The 20,101-nt window shown below is 40.1% G+C and overlaps 1 protein-coding gene across 1 annotated transcript in view; it reads left to right on the top strand.

Moving 5' to 3' along the window:
- Positions 1 to 3,757: 3,757 nt before the first annotated feature.
- rorb (RAR-related orphan receptor B) overlaps positions 3,758 to 20,101 on the top strand; it is a 35,244-nt gene continuing 18,900 nt past the window's right edge. The window contains exon 1 of the mRNA XM_077520810.1: positions 3,758 to 4,104. Within this exon, the coding sequence (XP_077376936.1) occupies positions 4,098 to 4,104 (7 nt within the window). The 5' untranslated portion in view covers positions 3,758 to 4,097. The remainder of the gene's footprint in view (positions 4,105 to 20,101) is intronic.

Raw genomic sequence — 20,101 nt, 5'->3', positions numbered from 1 at the left:
TTCTGAGTGGTTCTTTTCTCCCACCTGCGTTTCATTCCATCTGATTGGATTGTGTGAATTTTCCTCACTGTGTTGTTTTTAGTGTTGTTCGGATACCGTTTTTTGGCCCCCGATACCGATCCCGATACCCAGCTTTGCAGTATCGGCCGATACCAATACCATACCGATACGTTTTTTTTTTCTCCTCAACATAAAAAAAGCTGTCCTGACATTGGTTCAGAGCATTCAAGGGCCAATAGGATATCTTAGCTCGGCATGCAGTGAACATGTCACATATCAATGAATGTCGTGCACGAACAAGACACAAGATGCTGCATCCAAAATCTTATATTAGAGTTGGAATTAATGGTATCGGCATGTTACTTGTGAGTACTCACCGATACCGTTACCACTGTTTTAATGCAGTATCGGCACCTCTGCCGATACCAGTATCGGGATCGGAACAACACTAGCTGTTTACATTTAGTTTTAATCATTGACGAAATTGTCGCTCAATTTGAGTTATCGTTATCATCTCAATGAATGGCTTCTATTTTAGTTTTCGTTTAATTTTCGTCTGAAAAGAAATTTTCGTGATGAAAAATTTTCATCGCCGAAATTATCACTGGATCATTCAAGTGTTTTTTAAGCTATAACGTTACTCAGACTTGATGACATAGCATTTTCCAACCCCAGGAATTGGCGTCAAAACAATTCGATTTCATTTTGAACAATTTTGTGAGCCACTGAATTGAAACTAAATTACTTTTTTAAAATGGAGGCCCTGCATCATACCTGGTGTACAGTGCTTTAACTTGTGCATTAATGTGTCTTCTGTGGCACCGAAAAAAAGAGTAAGGGGATGTATTAAGACAGTTGGGTTTGGCCCACATTTCAGGACCAAAGCATCATAAAACTGTACGGAAAAAGCAAACAAAAACGATGAATAAATCTGCTATTCTAAGGATGGAGATAGAGGATTAGAACAGACAAGTAAAGGAAAAGAAGAAGCAGGCAGAGGAATATAAAGGCAGAGAATCGGACCTGAGATTGCATCTCTGTGCCGAATGCAGTTTTCTCTCCCTCCAAGTTGGGCCCTTAGGCATGGCCCGGTCTGCTTCTCCTGCTCCCTTCCTCCTGCTTCCCACCATATGGACACTCCAGACTTCATCACGTCCTGCCTCCATGTTCAGTTTCACCACACAATCTACAATCTTGGACACACTTTAAGTACATTACCAGTTGTCTCTTTTGGCTCGGGAACAATAGTTTCAAATAGGGGGCAATTCGTTTTAAAGCCTCATATTAAATGACGTCCACACAGGACTATATTGCAAATGGAATGATTTGATTTTAAAGAGCTAACTATAAGCCCCTCCCCGTTGCTGTCTTTCACTGTCTTCCCTCTGTCTGCCTGTCTTCAAGAGCCGTTTCACCCTGACCAGTCTGGGATTTTATCACGCTTGCTTTGGTCATTACATCACAATTATGGAGATGTTGGTATGGGAGAAATAAGGGATGAAAAAGGAAGAGTGGGGAAAAAAAAGCGACAGATAAAATGTAGGTCAGTGGAGATGCGCTCGGGGCAGTTTCTCTCTCTCCGCGGTTGTGTGTGTCTCTCTCTCCGTGGGCCACAGCTAAAGAGGCTAAGAGACTGGGGGTGAAAGTGCCTCCAACCTGCACCTGCCTCTTTGCTACCTCGCACAGACCGACAGAAGCATCCACAGCTCTCAGACAACTACTCCGATGGCAGACGTTGAGCACCAGGCGTGACGCTAACCCGGTGTGACGGGGAGATCTTTTCACAACAGACAGGACGCGCTCATTTCTGCACCTTCATGATATGATTACTTTTTAACTTGGATGATGTACTTTCAAAACACCAAATAAGTCAGAGTGGGGTACAGGGAGATTACTGAACCTCAGTCACATGGAAACACATTCTGGGCCTTGTCATCGATCACATATTATCTCCGATTAACAACCAATCGAAGTGGCGAAATGGCCGCCCCCGTAGATGGATAAAAACGGGTGGATTTTCCCGCTTAATTCATATTACACAATTAATCAAAATGCCGCGTTTAGCTAACTGGAAGCGTCTAGAATATATTGGGGGGGGGGGGGGGGGTGTCATGGCTCAGTGGTAGAGCAGTTGTCTCGCAACCGTGAGGTTGAGGGTTTGATCCCAGGCCATTGAACCCCCAGTTGCTCCTGATGCTCTGTCATCACAATAGTGAATGAGTAGTGTAGGGTGGAAAAGCGGGAGATAAACAAAGTATCATTTATCATATTACTGTAAAGATTTTTTTTTTTCGTGTTGACTTCCCCTTTAACTCATTCGCTCCCAGCCATTTTCGCAAAAGCAATCCCCTTCACTGTTTTACTGGATTTTGACTGATTTTGCAAGGCCAACAGAATATTGTGTTCTATTGCTATAAAAACACCAAACCTACCAAAAATAAGATTAAAGTCCCTTCTTTCATCAGGAAAAAAAAGTTTCTATCTGTTTCCGTTTTGCAGCAATTAGCATTAGAATATAGCTAAATTTCCTCATTACTGACAAATCTATTTAGAATTGTGAGTAATTGAGCTTTTTCCAACATGGCCCTGGTTGATCTCCTATGCTCTGCTGCCACCTGCTGGCGGTTTTTGAAATAACTACAATTTCTTCAAAAATTCATTGTAGTTGAGAGGCTGCATCAAAGTCTTCTGTATGCTCTAGCATTAAAAAAACATAACAAAAAAAACAAACAAACAAACAAACATTAAAAACGTATAAATACGTCTTTGGGACACACAACATTTCAAATAGAATGTATTTATACGTTTTTAGGAGCAAACGAGTTAAATAGCATGGAGAAAACAAGGTAAAGGTTTACTTTGCAAATTCACAAATAACACATAATATGTTGAAATGTATGAATTCAAAAATTCAGTCCTGCGACATATAATTTACACAAATTAACCAAGATAAGCATTCATAACTGTGGTACTGAGTCTAACTTCCTGATAATCAGAATTTGTTTCTTAAGCTAAACACTTTGCTCATGCATACAACATGCATGATTAGAATCACGTAAAGCCTCAAGTGTCAGTCACTGTGGCCTTATATCATCTATCTGCCAGGCCAGGATGTGCGTATTTCTCAGAGGAAGTACAAGACCCCACCCTGAAAGCCATCCCGAAGGATACCTGAGACAAGTCGTGTCATCGGAGCTGCTCTTCTTTCTGTGACATACTGTACAGTATCATTAACCTCCGTGTACAGTAGATTAGCACTGATATGGTTCAGTTCTTGTTTTAAGTAACTTTTAACAGTGTCTCAATTGGTATTCAAGTTGACGATCACCAATAAACTACATAATAATTGACATTTGGTCACAAAACAGTGAATATAATTATTAGAAAATATAATAAAGTGAATATAATTTACTATTTAAAGGCAGAATCTTGTACTGGAGCCCTTTAAATATGTTGTGCTCTAAAAATAATCCGATTTTTGGGATATACCTGATTAGCCAAATCAACATGAGTCTCTTTTTATATCATGGAGTCAGAAAATCTGGGCATGATAAAAGGGTTGACACACTTTTTTTGTGCATGTTTGAAAACAGCCAAGACTATATTGCACTGGGCTGATTAAATGTGGAGGGCGATGTATTAGCGACAGTGTGTGTGCAGGCTGCGGGCTGAGCGGGAGAGAGTGGGAGGAGCGGAAAGTGCTCCGGTCCAATCCGAGGTGGCGGGCAAAGCCTCTCCAACACGCTCTTCCCTCCCTCGGCCGGCAGAAAACAGTGGAACCCTCCCATAGAGGTGAGAGCGCAGATGTCATGAAAGCGACCGCAAGACCAGAGCGCAAGCACCGACACGCCGAAGCACCTCAGTCCGCCTCCCCGCGCCTCCGTCTGGGATGCTTTTAGCGCACGAGCCGCCTCCAAGCAGGGCAGCCAGCCGGCGTCGACGCAGATCGTCGACACTCTTTTAGTTGTTATTTGTTTGTTTGTTTTTTTGTTTTTTTAATAAACAAGAGGATCTTGCCCGCCGAGACGCCACTTTTGATTTTAGTGTTTGTTTCTTCATGACTGCTGCTTTGGGAAGTGAGGCGCAAAAGCAACACCATGCGAGGTAAGAGCAACAACTACACGCGGTCTGGTGGGATTTGCTGCATGTCATGTTGCACCTTGAAAGTTCATTTGGAAGAGTTTTTGGTTTTAGTCAATTTCACGAATCACCACGCACGGAAACACAATGAAGTATCTAAAAGTTTATTTGCGCGCGTTAAAGCTGAAAACGCGTAAAGCGATTGGAAATTAAAAGTGGCGCCTGATTAATCACCTCAGTCAATCCACATCAGCTCGCCGGCCGGAAATTGTCGCCTGATGATGTGACAGGAAACATTTATTTTTATTCGTCTCAAATTGATTCGAGGTTGTGTGTAACAACAAAACAAAACAAAACAAAACAAAACAAAAAGTTTATTGGACGTTCCAGGGCCACTTGTCGTGCGCTCCACTAACCCATTTCTCTGCAAGACGGCCGGCATGTTCAATTTCAACGTCAATGTCATTTTGTCGGCTCTCTCGTCCTCTCTCACTCTCTCTCTCTCTCACACATGCTCGCGTGCACATATGAACACGCGCACAAACATGCGTATCCACATTTTCACCAAACATTTTCCTACTTTTTTCCATGTGCAGTGTTAGATATAAAACATTTTTGTATATTGTTTCCAGTTTATGCACATTTGCAGTGGGGCCTATTTGGAATATTATTAATAACCCTTTGGAGATTTCGTTTAATAGTGAGACTTATTGTGCAATTCAGGCTCAAACTATAAGTTGCATCAGTGAACTTTATGGAAATGTGTTTGTCTTTAAAACAATTACCGTATATCAAATCTTGTGAGTAAAAACTATGGATCTAGCTATCCATAAATGTGATAATTATTGATGCAATCAGTGAATGTTTTACTGGAATTGTTTTAAAATTACAGAGACTGAATTATCAGTAAAAGAGTGGATTAAAGTGGATTGTTATGCATAAATACATAATATTTCTTTATATCAATAAATACTTGAAATAGTGAAGCAGCATGAAACCAATATCAAGACGTTTTAATTAAAAAACTAAACAATAAATCACAATTGACATAAAATTATAAACACCCCTCAAGAAGTGTATCTCCATGTATCATCTGTTCGCCGTCATGTTTTATGTGTTTGGATGTCATTTCATATTTTCTGCTGCTGCTTAAGGCCATCACATCCTTGAGCCAGAACAACAAAAACAAACCAAAACAAAACAAAACAAAACATGGCGCCCCTCTCGTTTCATCATCATAGATCGAACTCCTCTATCATGCACCTTGCGTTTTGTTCACATTATAGCGACCACTCTTGTGCATGGGGGGCTTCAAAGGGGGGGTTCGACGGGAAGCTCCAGCTTTCACTTTACAGCCACGGTTAGCAGAGGAGGCCCCTGAAGCGTCTCTCTCTCTCTCTCTCTCACCCCTCGTTCTCCATCTCTATCTCTCTCCATCTTCCTCTCTCCCTCTGCACGCCCGAAAGGGTTTTGTCAGATAGAATTAAATCAGTGTGGGCAGCGCGCCCCCCACTCTCAACCTGTGTGTGTGCGTGTCTCAGCTGCCCTTACATAGAAATGTGCTCACAAGCACAAGGTTATAAAAAATAGAGGCCCCTCATGTGCCGTGGTAATTATGATTTAACAGTAGCCACAACTTGTGAAGTTCCGACTGACTGTGATGTCATCCCATTGCCAAGCCAGGAAAAAAAAAAAAAAAAAGAAGTGATCCTTAAATGTAATGCAGTCATGTTGTGGCTTTGCAAAATGGTTTAAAAATGAAATTCTGTCCTTAAGATGAACTTGACCTTTTTAACTTCCATCTAAAACGTCATGACGGTGTTGCAAGTACGTCATATTGATACAGCCAAACATGTTAGAAGAGCAAAACAAAGTGTTTTACTCATCTTGTGTCAGATGGGACAGTTCAAAAGCTGAGGTCAAAGAGTTTAAGCGTGCAGTAACCAAAGCGGTTGGAGTCTACAGGGCGGGATTGGGACGGTCAAAGCGTCATTTGATCGCCTCTGTCAGTGATATGTGTCGATCATTCACAATCTCGCGCACTTCTTCACCATGGGAACGATAGGATGGCGGAACGAGAGGTACGCTGAAGCCGAGCTGAGGTCAAAGGTGTCACAACAGGTGCGCTGACGCTGTACATATTGCATATAGTTTTTATTACACATAAATAGCATCACTGAACACGGACCCAGTCGGATCGTACGCATGACGGCCTCATGCCAATAGAATTAGCGCCATCCTTTTTGCCGTGGAGGCTCGCGCATTGATCCGTCCGATTCCGAAGCGTCCCGAGATCGATTTTTCATCAAATCCAACGGAAGCAGTCTGTTCAGATAAATCCATGGCGCTCGCATGACATCACTTCCACCATTATGTGATCCTGAAATGTAATTTTTTGATATTTTCATACAATGTGAGATGACAATAAAAAAATAAATAAAAAACACACCCACAGATTCACTGATTTCCATTGCAACTATTTTATTTCATCCTGCAGAATCCACAATTATCGGGGCCCGGGCGGTCTGTTGTCGGACCGGGTTAGTGTCGATTGTGTTGTTTATTGTGTGTTTGTGCTGACTAATGGCGAGTGTTATGTAAGAAGAGAGGAGAGATTACCCCAAGCCCATGCAGGCCACATTGTTAATCGCTCAACGCAGCCCTACTGACTGAGCTACGGCTTGGATGCAGTTGCAACACACACGAGGGACTCGTGTCCCACTGGCAATACACGAGCTAACAGATAGCACAGTCTACTCCTCTCAACCGCGCTCGTGAGTGCGTGTGGGCCGATGGCACTCCTGTAGTCCCACTGAGCCGCTATCATAGCTCATGTTTGTTTAGCATGTGCTCAGCGCAGACTTCTTGTTGGTTTTATCCCGCCGTCGCTATCTCGGGGATATGAGGCGAACTGTGTCCCCCTTCTTTCCGTTTTCTTTCAGTCTTAATACACACAAAGCGTGGGCTATACGGCACGCTTGAGTTTGTGTAGCCACTTTATCTACGCCATGAGGGATTTTCAGCCCTGAACCACTCCTAAACTCTAAATCTGCCTTGAAGTCATAAGTCCTCTTATGCCAATTTTACTGATCCATGGAGGAAGTGTGTCTCTGCGGAGTGACAACAATATTCAATATTCACATTTTTCTCAGATTTAGGCAGAAGTTTGTTTGAGGCGCTGCTTAATCACATTTTTTTTGTTGGGAGAAAAGCGTTAGAGGGAAAAAAAATACACATGCAGAACATCTGCAGAGGAAATGCTATTGTTGTTTTTCATTACCATTTGTGTAGAAAGAGAGGATATCGATACCACTTTTTTCCAGACCGATACCAGTACAAGTACTCAACTCTTGAGTAGTCACCGATATCAATACCAAGTATTTTGATACATAAAATCCCGGGGGAAAAATACCCACAACAGCAGATAATTCTTAAGAAATCGCTAGATATCCAAATATAGCATTTTTCATTTAAATGGTTAATTTTTAGTTCCTGACCATAAAATGGCCACAAGAGAGTGGCCAATAGGTATTGGCCTGATACCAATACCTGATATAAGTACTCCCCCAATCTTACACAGTAAATTTTGAGTACATTTCACGCTAAACCAGTAGTGTCAAACATACGGCTCGCGGGCCGGATCAGGCCCGCAAAGGGGTTTAATCTGGCCCACGAGATGATTTTGTAAAGTAAAAAAATAAATAAATAAATAAAAATAAAAAATTGGAATGTCAGACTAATTAATCAGCCGGCCACAATCAAAACATATAAATTGGTAATTTCACAAGCAGTCCTCAGGTGAGCAATGCAACTTGTACGGGGAATCGTCATCCTGCATGTCATTATTTTACACACAACTTAAAACTATGGTTTGTTTAATTATTATTATTTTTTTTGTAATCATACATCAACATAAACGTGTTAAATACAACACAAATTCAATTACTGGTAACACAAATAGATATGACAAGGATTAACGTCCTTATAACATCATTAACTGCGCCACACAATGCATTCTGGGAACAATATATATGCAAAACAGTTCGATTTAACACGTCCGGAACGTATACCAGCAAAGTGTTGCCGCGTTCCATTTGCATTCGTGTTATTTTTCGGAACAATGTGATTACAGTTGAGCTCCGTAATTTAGGGCTGGTCCACGAAATTTTGCGTATAAATGATGGCAATTGTTTTTAAGTTATATACTGTTATTTTCCCGATGCGGCGCACTTGATAATATATTTTCCTCCATGCAGCCCCTGAGCTAACATGAGTTTGACATCCCTGCTCTAAATAGAGTAAAATTTACACTTGGAATATTCAGAGTAAATTTTAGTACATGTATTTTTACTGTGTACGAGAGACCTAGTTAAAAACCTAGTAAAGTTTTTTTTTTTTTCACTCAGAAATTTGAAGTAAATTTTAGAAGGACATTTTACTAGTTTATTTAAAAAAAAAAAAAAAAAAAGTTACACAAGGGTCGAGGAACGAACTCACAACCTTCAGCTTGGGAGACAGCCACTCTACCACCTGAGCCATACCACTCCTACTGTTTGCTAATATCCAAGAGGAGACCAAAAATATCGTTTTCAGTCTTGGAGTTCCGAATTTTCCAGCTGAGCAATATACAAACGAACATTAGGAGTCGCATGGCTCCCAACTTGAAGTTGTGGGTTTGTTCCTCAACCCTTGAGTGATATTATTGTTTAAAAAAATAAATAAATAAACAAGTAAAATTTTGTCAAAATCTCTCCTTGCAAAATTTACTTAGAATTTCTGTGTGAAAAATCTTTAACAGTTTGTTTCAGGGGATAGGAAAATTCTATCAGTAAAAATACTATTTTACTCTCTTCCAAGTGTAAATTGTACTCTGTTTATAGTGGGACCAAATAGACTCTGTAAATACATTTACTGTGCAGTAGAAAGAGATACAAAGAGCAAAGTTATGAGACCCCAAAAGTGGCCGGCTAATCATCCTCGATAAGCCGAGTGTGTAACGGCCATTATTGTCTTCTTCTTCATCTCGACCAGATTATGTGTGAAATGATTTCATTTTCTGCACTTGTAGATGGAGATCTGATTGGAGGTGAACAAACGTTAAAGCAGGCATTTAAAATCAGGAGATAAAAGAAAAAAGAAAGGGAGGGAGAATGAGACTGAGATAAGAAAGGAGAGCAATTAAAAGACTTAAGGGTTACATAATAAAGTAAGCGTGCATGCGAGTCTCTGCCAAAAGTGTGCTTCAAGTGGAGGTTTCGCCGTTCATTTGTGCGCGCCAAATAGACATTGAGTGCAAATGGTGGACCGTCGTACGCAAGCACGTACTGATATAGATCGTGTGATCAGATTACTTTTGCAAACTGTAGTCGCCCTCAGCGGGGAATAACGAACGCCTGCCTGCGCCCGTAACGGTGGCATCCAAAGTCCACACTTGGAAAGTGCTGCTTATCTAACACAAAATCAGATTACTCCATTGACTGGAGGTTTGTGTCAGTGTTACATTGCCACCTCGTTTTATGAATACGCATAGCGACACATTGGAAATAAGACACTTTTCCATATGATGGGCAAAAAAAAGTGGCTTGTTTTGAGTTATTTATCCTCAAGTTAAAAAGTAGAGAGTAAAATATAATTAGTTACTATGGATCATCTAAAAGCATGTCTCCAACTGAAGTGTTGTGTTGGCAGGTGCAACAATAAGCCTGTGACTTAGCCAACTGCATCTTTTCTTAATGACAAAGATTAGCCTGTTTTAGTGCTTGTAATCCCTTTGAAGAGATTCTTATTCGGACTATCGTTCCTTCCCTTCATCCCCTCCTCTCTCTCTTTCTTTCGCTCTCTCCTGAGCAACCTCCCTTAGTCCAAGTGCGTGCGTGAACAACCACTGCGAAGTTGCCGGCAGTTGACGTGAGGTCTCTTATCATTCCTTCGTAAAGGGACTGAAATTATGAAACCAAAAGCGCTGCCGCTTTGACTCGCTCGACTCCAATTTAACGTTGATAATGTATTCTGTTAAATCATGCCACTAGAGAGAGAGAGAGAAACGGAGAGAAAGCAGGTGAAGAGCAGAGCAGGCTGCGTGTGAGTCTTTGTGATCAATTTGCCTCAGCGAGAGATGCCCCTGGGGCCACTTTGGGGAGAACCTTGTTAGGCTGAGTTAAATTGTTGCCCGAGGCGAGCTATTAGCGGCCATCCCTGAGAGAGGACACACACATCGCATGCCCTCGCACTTAAACGCACACGCATGCGTTCACAACGCACGGATCGGATCGGCTCCGACGGCCTCTCATTCATATGCTCGCGTTCGCTCCTGGTTCACTCGCAGGAATAGAGAAACACACAAGCGGGCGTGCAGGAAGAACCCTGACTTGAGGCAGTCGAGTGTAAAAAGATTCAGTTACTGGAAAAAGATGGCTTTCACAGTCGCAAGTGTGAAAAAAAAAAATCAGGGAGTTCAACCAAAGTACTACAAATACCTTGGCTAAGTCGCTTAAGGATTACGTGGGCTTTGTGCAATTTCAGCCCTTTATCAACTGTATATTCAATATGTTGTTATTGCTTGTAATGTCTCAGACGAAGCCAACTAGGTTCTCCCAATCAAGTAAAATTGCGCATAGGATAAAAGGCAAAAATAAATACCTGCTTTATCACATTACGAATACTTTGTCATACAATATTTGGTAACAAGTACCAGTAGTTTGAAATAAGGCAGTGGTAGACTCAAGGAATTTCACCCAACCATTAGCAACTACGGAAGAGCGAGTACTGATACCAGGTGTCGAAGTTATCGGTACCAGTATCAGCCGCCCTCTTGTGGCTGTTTTACAATCAGGAAGTAGAAATTCGATTTGAAGAATAGAAAATTGCCATTCATTTCAAGCAATTTTAAGGGGACATGCTGCATTAGGATATACAGGACTGTCTCAGAAATTTAGAATATTGTGGTAAAGTCCATTATTTTCTGTAATTCTTTTAAATAAGCAAAAATGCCATACATTCTGGAATCATTACAAATCAACTGAAAAATTGCAAGCCTTTTATTGTTTTAATATTGCTGATTATGGCATTTTGTTTTACTTGGTCTGAGAAAATATTGTAATATTTTAAGTTAGGATTTTTGAGTTTTATCAAGCTGTAAGCCATAATCAGCAATATTAAAACAATAAAAGGCTTGCAATATTTCAGTTGATTTGTAATGAATCCAGAATGTATTGCATTTTTGCTTATTTAATTGCATTACAGAAAATAATGGACTTTATTGTAATATTCTAATTTTCTGAGGCAGTCCTGTATTGGTCTTTCTTTAAAATGATCTGTGATCTATGATCAAAAGTAGGGGTGTTAAAAAAAAAAAAAAAAAAAAAAATGGATTCAGCAATATATCGCGATATTACAGCATGCAATTCAATAGGCGGCCGACTCAATTTTTAAACATCCATTTTTATTGGAAAAGTATTTAACAAAACGTCATACTTATGCTTAAGGGTTCACACCTTAAGCATGGAAGAATGTTATATTAATGGAACATTAAGCCTTAATAATTTATTTCAATGCCGTTCAAACATGAAACAGATTACAACCTGTTTGTTAAATACATTGGCTCACAGTTATAAGACTGAAATTTCAGATAAATAAATACATTTTCACGCAAATCTTACTGTGTACATGTACAAGTTTCCTGATTAGCATTTTCTAAATTTGAGGAAAAAAAAATCGCAACAATTGTCTTATAAATTCGTATCGGGATTAATCGGTATCAAATCGTGACCTATGAATCGTGATACGAATTGAATCGTCGGGTACTAGGCAATTCACACCCCAAATCAAAAGTACTAGTGGTATCTGTACTTGGTATCGATTACTACTCAAGTATCGAGTACAGTGTTCCCTCGCTATGATGCGGTTCACCATTCGTGACCTAGCTGTTTTGCAGATTTTGTTTTAGTGCAGTTTTATTTTTATTTTACAGTGGTGTATCTTTTTTAAAATCTATGAAGGTTTGAGAAAAATGTTAATTCCTGCCTGAGAAACATGTATAAAGTATGCAGTGAGGGGTTTTACAGCCTTAAAACGGGTTTTGGGAACGTTAACCCCGGCAATAAACAAGGGAACACTGTATACCAGAGGTGTCCAAACTACGGCCTGGGGGCCATTTGCGGCCCGCCGTCCATTTTTTAGTGGCCTGCGACATATGCTAAAAATGGCATTTGACTCAGTTCAAATAGAATAAAAACAAAAAGGTTTGGAGATGGTCAAAGTAAGAAGGAAGGGTATCGAAAAACACAGGTGCTTTTAAAGGTTATTTTAGTAAACTAAAACTAACAAAATAACTAAAACTAAAATAAAAAAACAATTTCGTGAACAAAATAAAATAAAAACGAAAATGATTTTTAAACAATGAAAACTAACTGAAATTCCATTTTATGTTTACAAAACTGACTAAAACTATAATTATAGGAAAAATGTCCTTCGTTTTAGTCTTTGGTGTGATATTTATTAGATTTATTTTGATATAAACCGGAATAATGACATTTGAAAGTATGTCACACAGAACTGACGTCATCTAGCAGCAGCCAATAGAAAAGCACCTTCAGATTACGTCGCTCCAATGGTGTTTTTTTAAAATATTGCGCATAAGTAATACACATAAAAAAATTAATACTAATACTGACACTAACTAAAACTAAACTAAAGTTAAGCATTTATTAAAAAAAACTAAAACTAATAAAAAAAGAACAACTCTGAAAACTAATAAAAACTAATTAAAATTAAAATAACACTACTGCCATATTACAATTAAATGTTTTATATACTGTAGCATTTTTCTAAATATGAAAAAGCACAAATAAATTATATGTACAATTTTTAGGACTAAACACAATTTCTCTTCATAACATCATGTGGCCCTTGCGTCCTTCTGATTTTCTGTATGTGGTCCTCAAATGAAAAAGTTTGGACACCCCTGCTGTACACGTACTGGTGTCGGTCACATAAATGTCCAAATTCAGCATAATTCAGTGTCATTATTGTTATAATAAAATGCAAGGGTCATGTAAGGTGCATTATTTGGTCGGCAGTGTACAGGCGTTAGTACATACGAGGATGCAATATATTTTCTTCCTCCTCTTAATCTTCAATTTTCACATTTCTATAGTGAGTCGCAGCCTCCTACACTGTTTTGCATTTGATACACAATTTATTTTTCACACTCAGTAGGCCCGATTCAAAATAAAACTGCTTCCGTTGCATTTGGCTGACTGAGCAGCCCTTACACTTTAAATACACAAGAAATGAAGACTTTTGTCTCTTCGCGTCCCTCCCTTCCCGTCTATTAGTCTCTCGAACCTTTCTTTAGCTCTCTGGGATAGGCACCTTTTTTCTCTCCCTTCCCCCCCTCAAAGACACACACACTGTCATCTACGATTAGACTCAAGAGAAACACCATAGGAGGAGCATTGAAGGAGGATGAGGACATGGCCAACGCCAACAAACGTTATTTTCCCACCCCAGGAGGGAACCACCTCACTCAGTGTGCGTAAACATCTTCTCCTGTACGTCCGCTCCCTCATTCCAAGCAAAATATGGACAAAACCGCTCAGCTCAGTGCGCGCGCATAATGACCAGATGCAGACGTCTCACACTTGGGCCCGTTCCACTCGGATGCGTTCACTCGGTCCTTAAGGAAAGGTCAAAGGCTGTCAGGGTCCTACGGGTCACCTGAAGGGCGCGAGTGTGCGAGCGTGTACAGTGACCATGTGAGGAAGATCAGAGGAGGCAGATGGGCAGACTCGGTGTGTGTGCGTATATGTTTAGGGGCAGGGGTTGGGTTTACCCTGTGGATTTTTTCCCACGCCTCCTTCTCCTCTTATCCATCTGAGGACACATGCTGCATTGGGTGGGAGACTGTGAGTGTGTGTGTGTGTGTGTGTTGGAGAGGAGAGGGGGTGAAGCATAGAGCGTCATACTGTAATGTCTGTTTTTTTCCAAAGCGGCTCGCAGTAATTTATGCATTCAAGCATATCTGAATGTGTTGCAAATTTTGTGCGTGCGTGTGTATGTGTGTGCGAGAGAATCGATGCACTGGATAACAGCCAGCGGCCCCCTTCTGTTCCCTCTCCGCGGTGTCCAATCACGCTGCAGCACAATATTCTTTCAGCAAACTGCAGCTGATCCCAGACCTGCTATCTGAGCAATTACCCAGAGTGCTTTGTGGCTGCACGGCAAGCTGGACAAGCTCATGCCCTCTGACACTCAGCATGGGGGGGTAGGGCAAGAGAGACTGTTTTTCTGACAGTTTGTACATATGTGTGTGGAGGCAGTTGTGCTGGCAAAATGTGGAGGGGAGGGGGCGGTGATGACGATGGATTTTATGGGGTTGGGAGAAGCAATATGCATGTACATCCGACGTCCAAAGGACCTCCAGATCATGTCCGTATCGCGTCGGCCGGTCATGGACCTTAATTCTACATCCATATGACTTTTGACATCTAACCATGGCCTTATATGGACGTTGATATGACGTCCCATACTCACCATGTTTGTACTTTGTACATGAGCACCAAAAAAAAAAAAAAAAAAAAAAGTATCATATAGGCCCTATGCTGCATTGTGTTGTTTTTTTTAGTTAATAAAAAAATATACACAAATTTGTATTTTATTAGTGTTTATTAGTGACGAAATTACGAAAGCTGATATTGCAATCTGCACCCAAATGTAACATCGTTTCTCCGTATGCCATCATGTAGAAACGACGTTTCTATGTCAGCTTGCTCAGTGGGAAGCTATCAAAATTAACTGTATTTATTGTTAATCCGCCCGTAACTCTTATTATAGTTTTGGAATTTTCATTATAGTTAGGTTTTAATGAAGTTAATTTCATTTAGGGGTTGGTGATATGGCCTAAATTTCAAAGAAATTTACAGTGACGAAATTTTTGACGATATTGGTAATAATTACTGAACAATAGATTTGTGATTGACACTTCGGAATAATAGCACTTTTATTGCAGCAACAATATTTAAGCCACCTTTTTTTCCACTATTGAAATGTAAACAAAGTGCAAATATAGCAACTGTAATGGAATAAAATGGAATTAAAAATAGGCCAGGTAGTGTTTACCCTGCGAATTATAACATAACTGCTTAAAGGACATTTACTTAGCAAATACAATGAAAACACATACCTGCAGAAGTGAGTGGCAAATTGTATGAGTCAAAAAATTTTCTCCTGTATGGTTGATCCTCGTATTGTTAGGGGGGGGATCGCAAATGATACGGTAGCAGCCAGTTTGTGGCGTCATGCTTCGTACATCGCAGGCAAGTGTGCGATCGTTTAGGCAGTGGTTATTTTTGCCACAACCGGCAACCCTCCTGCGAGCGTTATATTGCCGTGAATGTCTCTGATTGGTTAATCAGAGGAGCGTGAAAATGCTTGTTGACATTCCTAGTAGGTAATCGGGTATGTTTGCATCTCCGTGCGACAGCAACACACGCGCCGTTTTGTCGAGAGACATTAGCTTAGCGGGCGGTTAGCATCACAAACTCATGTCAACTAGATGGCGAGTTACCGGTCATGATAAAATAAATACAGCGGATTGTTTATCTTGGTCAAACAAAACGTGATCGCTTCAGTATAACCCAACCACCGTTTGTTTTGGTTTTTTTCCTTTCATAAGGTCAAATAAAGAGTGCTCCAGTAATTAATGAAAAATTAATAATTAATGTGCATGTTTCCGCTACTGTGCGACAGCAACGCACACGCAGTCTCGTTGAGAGCACGTTAGCTTAGCGTCAGGTTGGCATCACAAGCTCACGTGAACTTGATGGCGAATTACCGCTCACGGTAAAATAAACACCACAGATTGTTTATCTTGGCCAGACAACACGACGAAGCTCACTCCCACTTTGCCAAAGTCGCGACAGAACTGGCTGCAACTCTTGTGTATGGAAGCCCAAAATTGTCAAAATTCAATGAATAAAAAGGCCATTTTGAAATAACTATCCTCTTGATAATTAACGGACAATTATGTCTTGCAGCCTCACACGCGCCGATATTGTTTTTTATGCAGCAACGAAGGACACTCCTAGTTTCATTTAGTTTTCAGGGTAGCTCTGTTAGTTTTTATTATATTTAGTTATTTAAAAAATGCTTACATTTAGGTTAGTTTTAGTATTTGGATTCGTTCTTTAAAAAATGTTGTGGAATACTTGTGTGCAATATTTAATAAATAACATGGTAAAATGAAAAAAAGCTACTCCCTTCTTACCAAGTGTTGCATTTTGGCTGAATTAAATGAAAAAGAAGGCATTGGAGCCAAAAGTCACCACTTATGTGTGACACACTTTCAAACGTTCTTATTCTGGTTAATATTGAAATAAACATACTTAAATCGCATTTAAAATCAACCCCATAGGCTCATGTATTAAATTAATTGACAAAGACGAAAACTAAGGACATTTTCACTGTAACTATAGTTTTAGTTAGTTTTGTATATGTAATATGTAGTTTCAGTTAGTTTTCATTAAAAAAAAAAACATTTTCCTTTTCAGTTTATTTCATTAACGAAAATGTTTTTTGAATTTTAGTTATTTAGTTAGTTGTAGTGAACTAAAATAACCTAAACTAAAATAACATTTTAGCACAAAGTAGTTTGTGGTTGAATCTTGTTTGAGTTATCAAAGAAGCCCAGTGAGCTGACTCAAATTTGGTTACAAAAACATGAATTCCTCGTTCCTGTTCACCATTTGAAAAGTTGGCAGCTCATTAAAAATGAAAACGTTTGTGTTAAAGCGCAAGATCGTGGATGGTCTCAGACAGATAAGTGGCGGTGTGTCTAATAAATGTGTTGAGTCTCTGCACATGCTGCAACAGCGTGACAAAGACATGTTTGGCGGCAGGGGTTGGACCCGACGCAAAGGGGGGAAAGCCATTGCCGCTGTGTGCCATTATGATTATTATTTTAAAACACAGCAGGCTGTAAACTCACACAAGTGGTGCAAGGTTATTTCAAACCTCGTGTTAGCATGGAAGCATGCTACCTTCCGGTTAAACGGGGCAGTCACATTTTGAGCCCTGTGTCCCAAGTTCCAGCAGATTTTTCCAGTCATATTATTTTTCCCCACTTTTTCACAGGTCCCGTCAATCACAAAGTGGTTACCCTTTCATACGACTAATCTAACTACTTCTTATGGCTAACAGGTGTGCTTTCATGATACCGAAACTAAAACCACTTCCTGTTTCCGTGTCTAAGCAACATGGGAAATGTAGTCATATCGGCCTGATCAGCACAAGGTAAACGGCACAGCCAGCTTCCAATCACTGCCAGGAACAAACAAAAAAGGTTGGTCAAAGAAGATTTCACATTAGCTAAAGCAATAACACAACCATTGGTCACCATATTGACTACTGATTAAAAAATAAATAAATAAATAAATAAATAAATAATGCCTGGTGAAAATTTATAGTCTGCTTGACTTTCTGCGAACTTTTGAAAATCTGTCTACCCTAATTTTGACCCACTGCTTTTGTGATATCTACCACTCTGCTACAGCAGCGAAAGGCTGGCGCTAGCTAGTTTGTTTGCTGTCTAATAAGTGGTAAACACAAAATGTAACTCTTCTCATGTAAATCAAATATTTGTTCTTGTATTATACTCTGAGCTGTTGCTTTTCGCTTTATAAAAAGTTACACACTGTTGCACGAATATGTACGAATATGCCAGACTATTTACAAAGCAGGTGCAGCTATTACAATTTTGCCTACATAGCCTGTGGTGGAAGACCAAGCCAGATCACAAATATGTTCCATGTGTATGCAACATGACAATTTGAACTCAAGTCCCCCCCCCCCCAAATATCATTTGGTGAAGTGTGTACAAGAGTATTGTTTGGGATGTATAAGAATCAGGCTTAAAACAGTTTGAGATTTGTCATTATAGTTAGTTTTAATTTCGTTTTGATATATATATATTTTTTTTTTATTCAATCTAGTGTTAATTAGTTTTCAAGGAAGGTGTTAGTTTTTATTTGTTTCAAAATGCTTAATTTTACTTTAGCTTTTATTAGTTTTAGTATTATATTTATTTATTTATGTTTAAAATATGGAGTATTTTCCAGTACAAGGTTTTAAAAAAGTATGGTGTACAGTACTACCTAAATAAATACATTTAAAACGAACCCCAAAAGCTCAAGTATATTATTCACAAAAAAAAGGACATTTTCCCTATAATTATAGTTATATAATATATAGTTTTAGATCGTTTTTGTTTTTTAAAAGCAGTTTCATTTTAGTTTTTTATTATTATTTTATCAACTAAAATATTGAAATGAAAGGTCAGTGTCGTACTTTTCCCAATACTTTTTCCCTGAATTTGTAAACTTCTGAGAATTCAAGTAGAACTGTGCATCGAAGAGTTCTGCATGAGCACAAGAATGTTAAAATTCCGATACAGTATAAACTTATAAATGCACGGCGTTCCAACACAATGACAAACATCGACAGAAAAACAGACGTCTGCGTCAGCAGGAAGCAAAGAACACAAGCAGTATGGCTGACGGGTGAAAGTGACTGAAATTTAGTTAGTTAAGAAAAGCAAAAAGTCCGCAGCTCTTGACTGAGTTTTAGATGTTTCACACAGCAAGTGAGACGACGTGCTGCTCAAGTCCATTTGAATCCATTGGCGGAGGAGCGTTTCATTGATTTTAATGGGACAGTAAGATGTGCAAACATGAGAGGAGACACAGGGGAGATAACCCAAGCTGTATTCTTATGCGCTATTCCCAGAAGTGTGACTTAATTCACACAGCAATCACAGCACCAGAAGTTTCCGCCGTTGTTTTTCATCATCAGCGGACGGGAAGAAAAAGCTCGTTCCTCTCTCGGCTTTAGACGACAAGCAGTTCTGCCGTGAGATGGAAATAGATCATGAAATACAGAAACTGAGATGAATTCCAAGTCACACAGCCACTTACAGCGTGGAGGAACACTCAGAGACGCGCGGCAATGTCAAACAGACTGAAGTGGAAGGGATGGCGAATAGTGATAACATAATTCAGAGTGTGTACGACATCTGAGGCCGGCGGCAGACTTGCTCGCGTTTAACAAGCAGGCTTCGGGGGGGAGGGAAGGAGAAAGTGTCGATCTCCTTCATTCTCCCACAAGATATCTCGTTAACTTGGAAAGAAGCGATTCATATTTGTAATATCGTGGAAATACCACCCACAGTTCATCCTCCACGAGTCAACCCCTGGGACCTGAGGAGTTTTGTTTGCCTTTCTGAAGTGCCTCGCGGTGGCAAAAGTTAGGATGGGAAGTGATATCAACTGTTCCATTACCGAGCTGGAGTGTACGTCTTGTCACTCCGTGCAATTGTGTGGTTTGTGTCGCTCTGGGTGTTTTTCTGTTTTGGAGCCATCCCGCAGGCTCAATTAATGAAACATGCATGTCCAGTCTGCCTCTTCTCAACAACACGGACATGTACAGCAACACCTAGTGGACTGCATTTGTCGTTACATGAATAATGTGGAAACTTAATTCATGTCACTTATTTCATGGATGCATTTCGGTTTTAAAAGATGAAACATTGTAACGATATGGGCGGCAGCCTGCTGCTTTTCCCCCCTAGTAGCACATTGTAGATAATTAGGACTCTATTTAAAGAGGGGCAGCCCAGGAAATACACTAGAGAACCTCACTTCATTAAAAATCAATTATGATAACGCACGTGCTGCTGTAATATAGTCCGCATGGCCACAGTCAGCTACACGCACACACGTGCAGAGTTAACAGCACAGCTATCTGGCCTTGTTCTTTCTAAAGTTGTCTTCCTCGTTCTCTTATGAGCTTGAGACTGATCCTCCTCTTAGCTGAGGAATCGCCAGCGTTGCAGTCCCGCACTTACATAACGACTTCAGGATAAACACTCGCACTCCCGCTGGTCAACAGTGCTGTCAGTCACTCACTTCAGACGTCCTCCCCACTCAGGAGAGGAGAGCTCGCTTAGGAGGAACGTATCCTCCAATTT

The sequence above is a fragment of the Festucalex cinctus genome, chromosome 5, assembly GCF_051991245.1.
Source record: "Festucalex cinctus isolate MCC-2025b chromosome 5, RoL_Fcin_1.0, whole genome shotgun sequence".
Lineage (NCBI taxonomy): Eukaryota > Metazoa > Chordata > Actinopteri > Syngnathiformes > Syngnathidae > Festucalex > Festucalex cinctus.
This window is presented reverse-complemented; position numbering and strand designations above follow the sequence as displayed.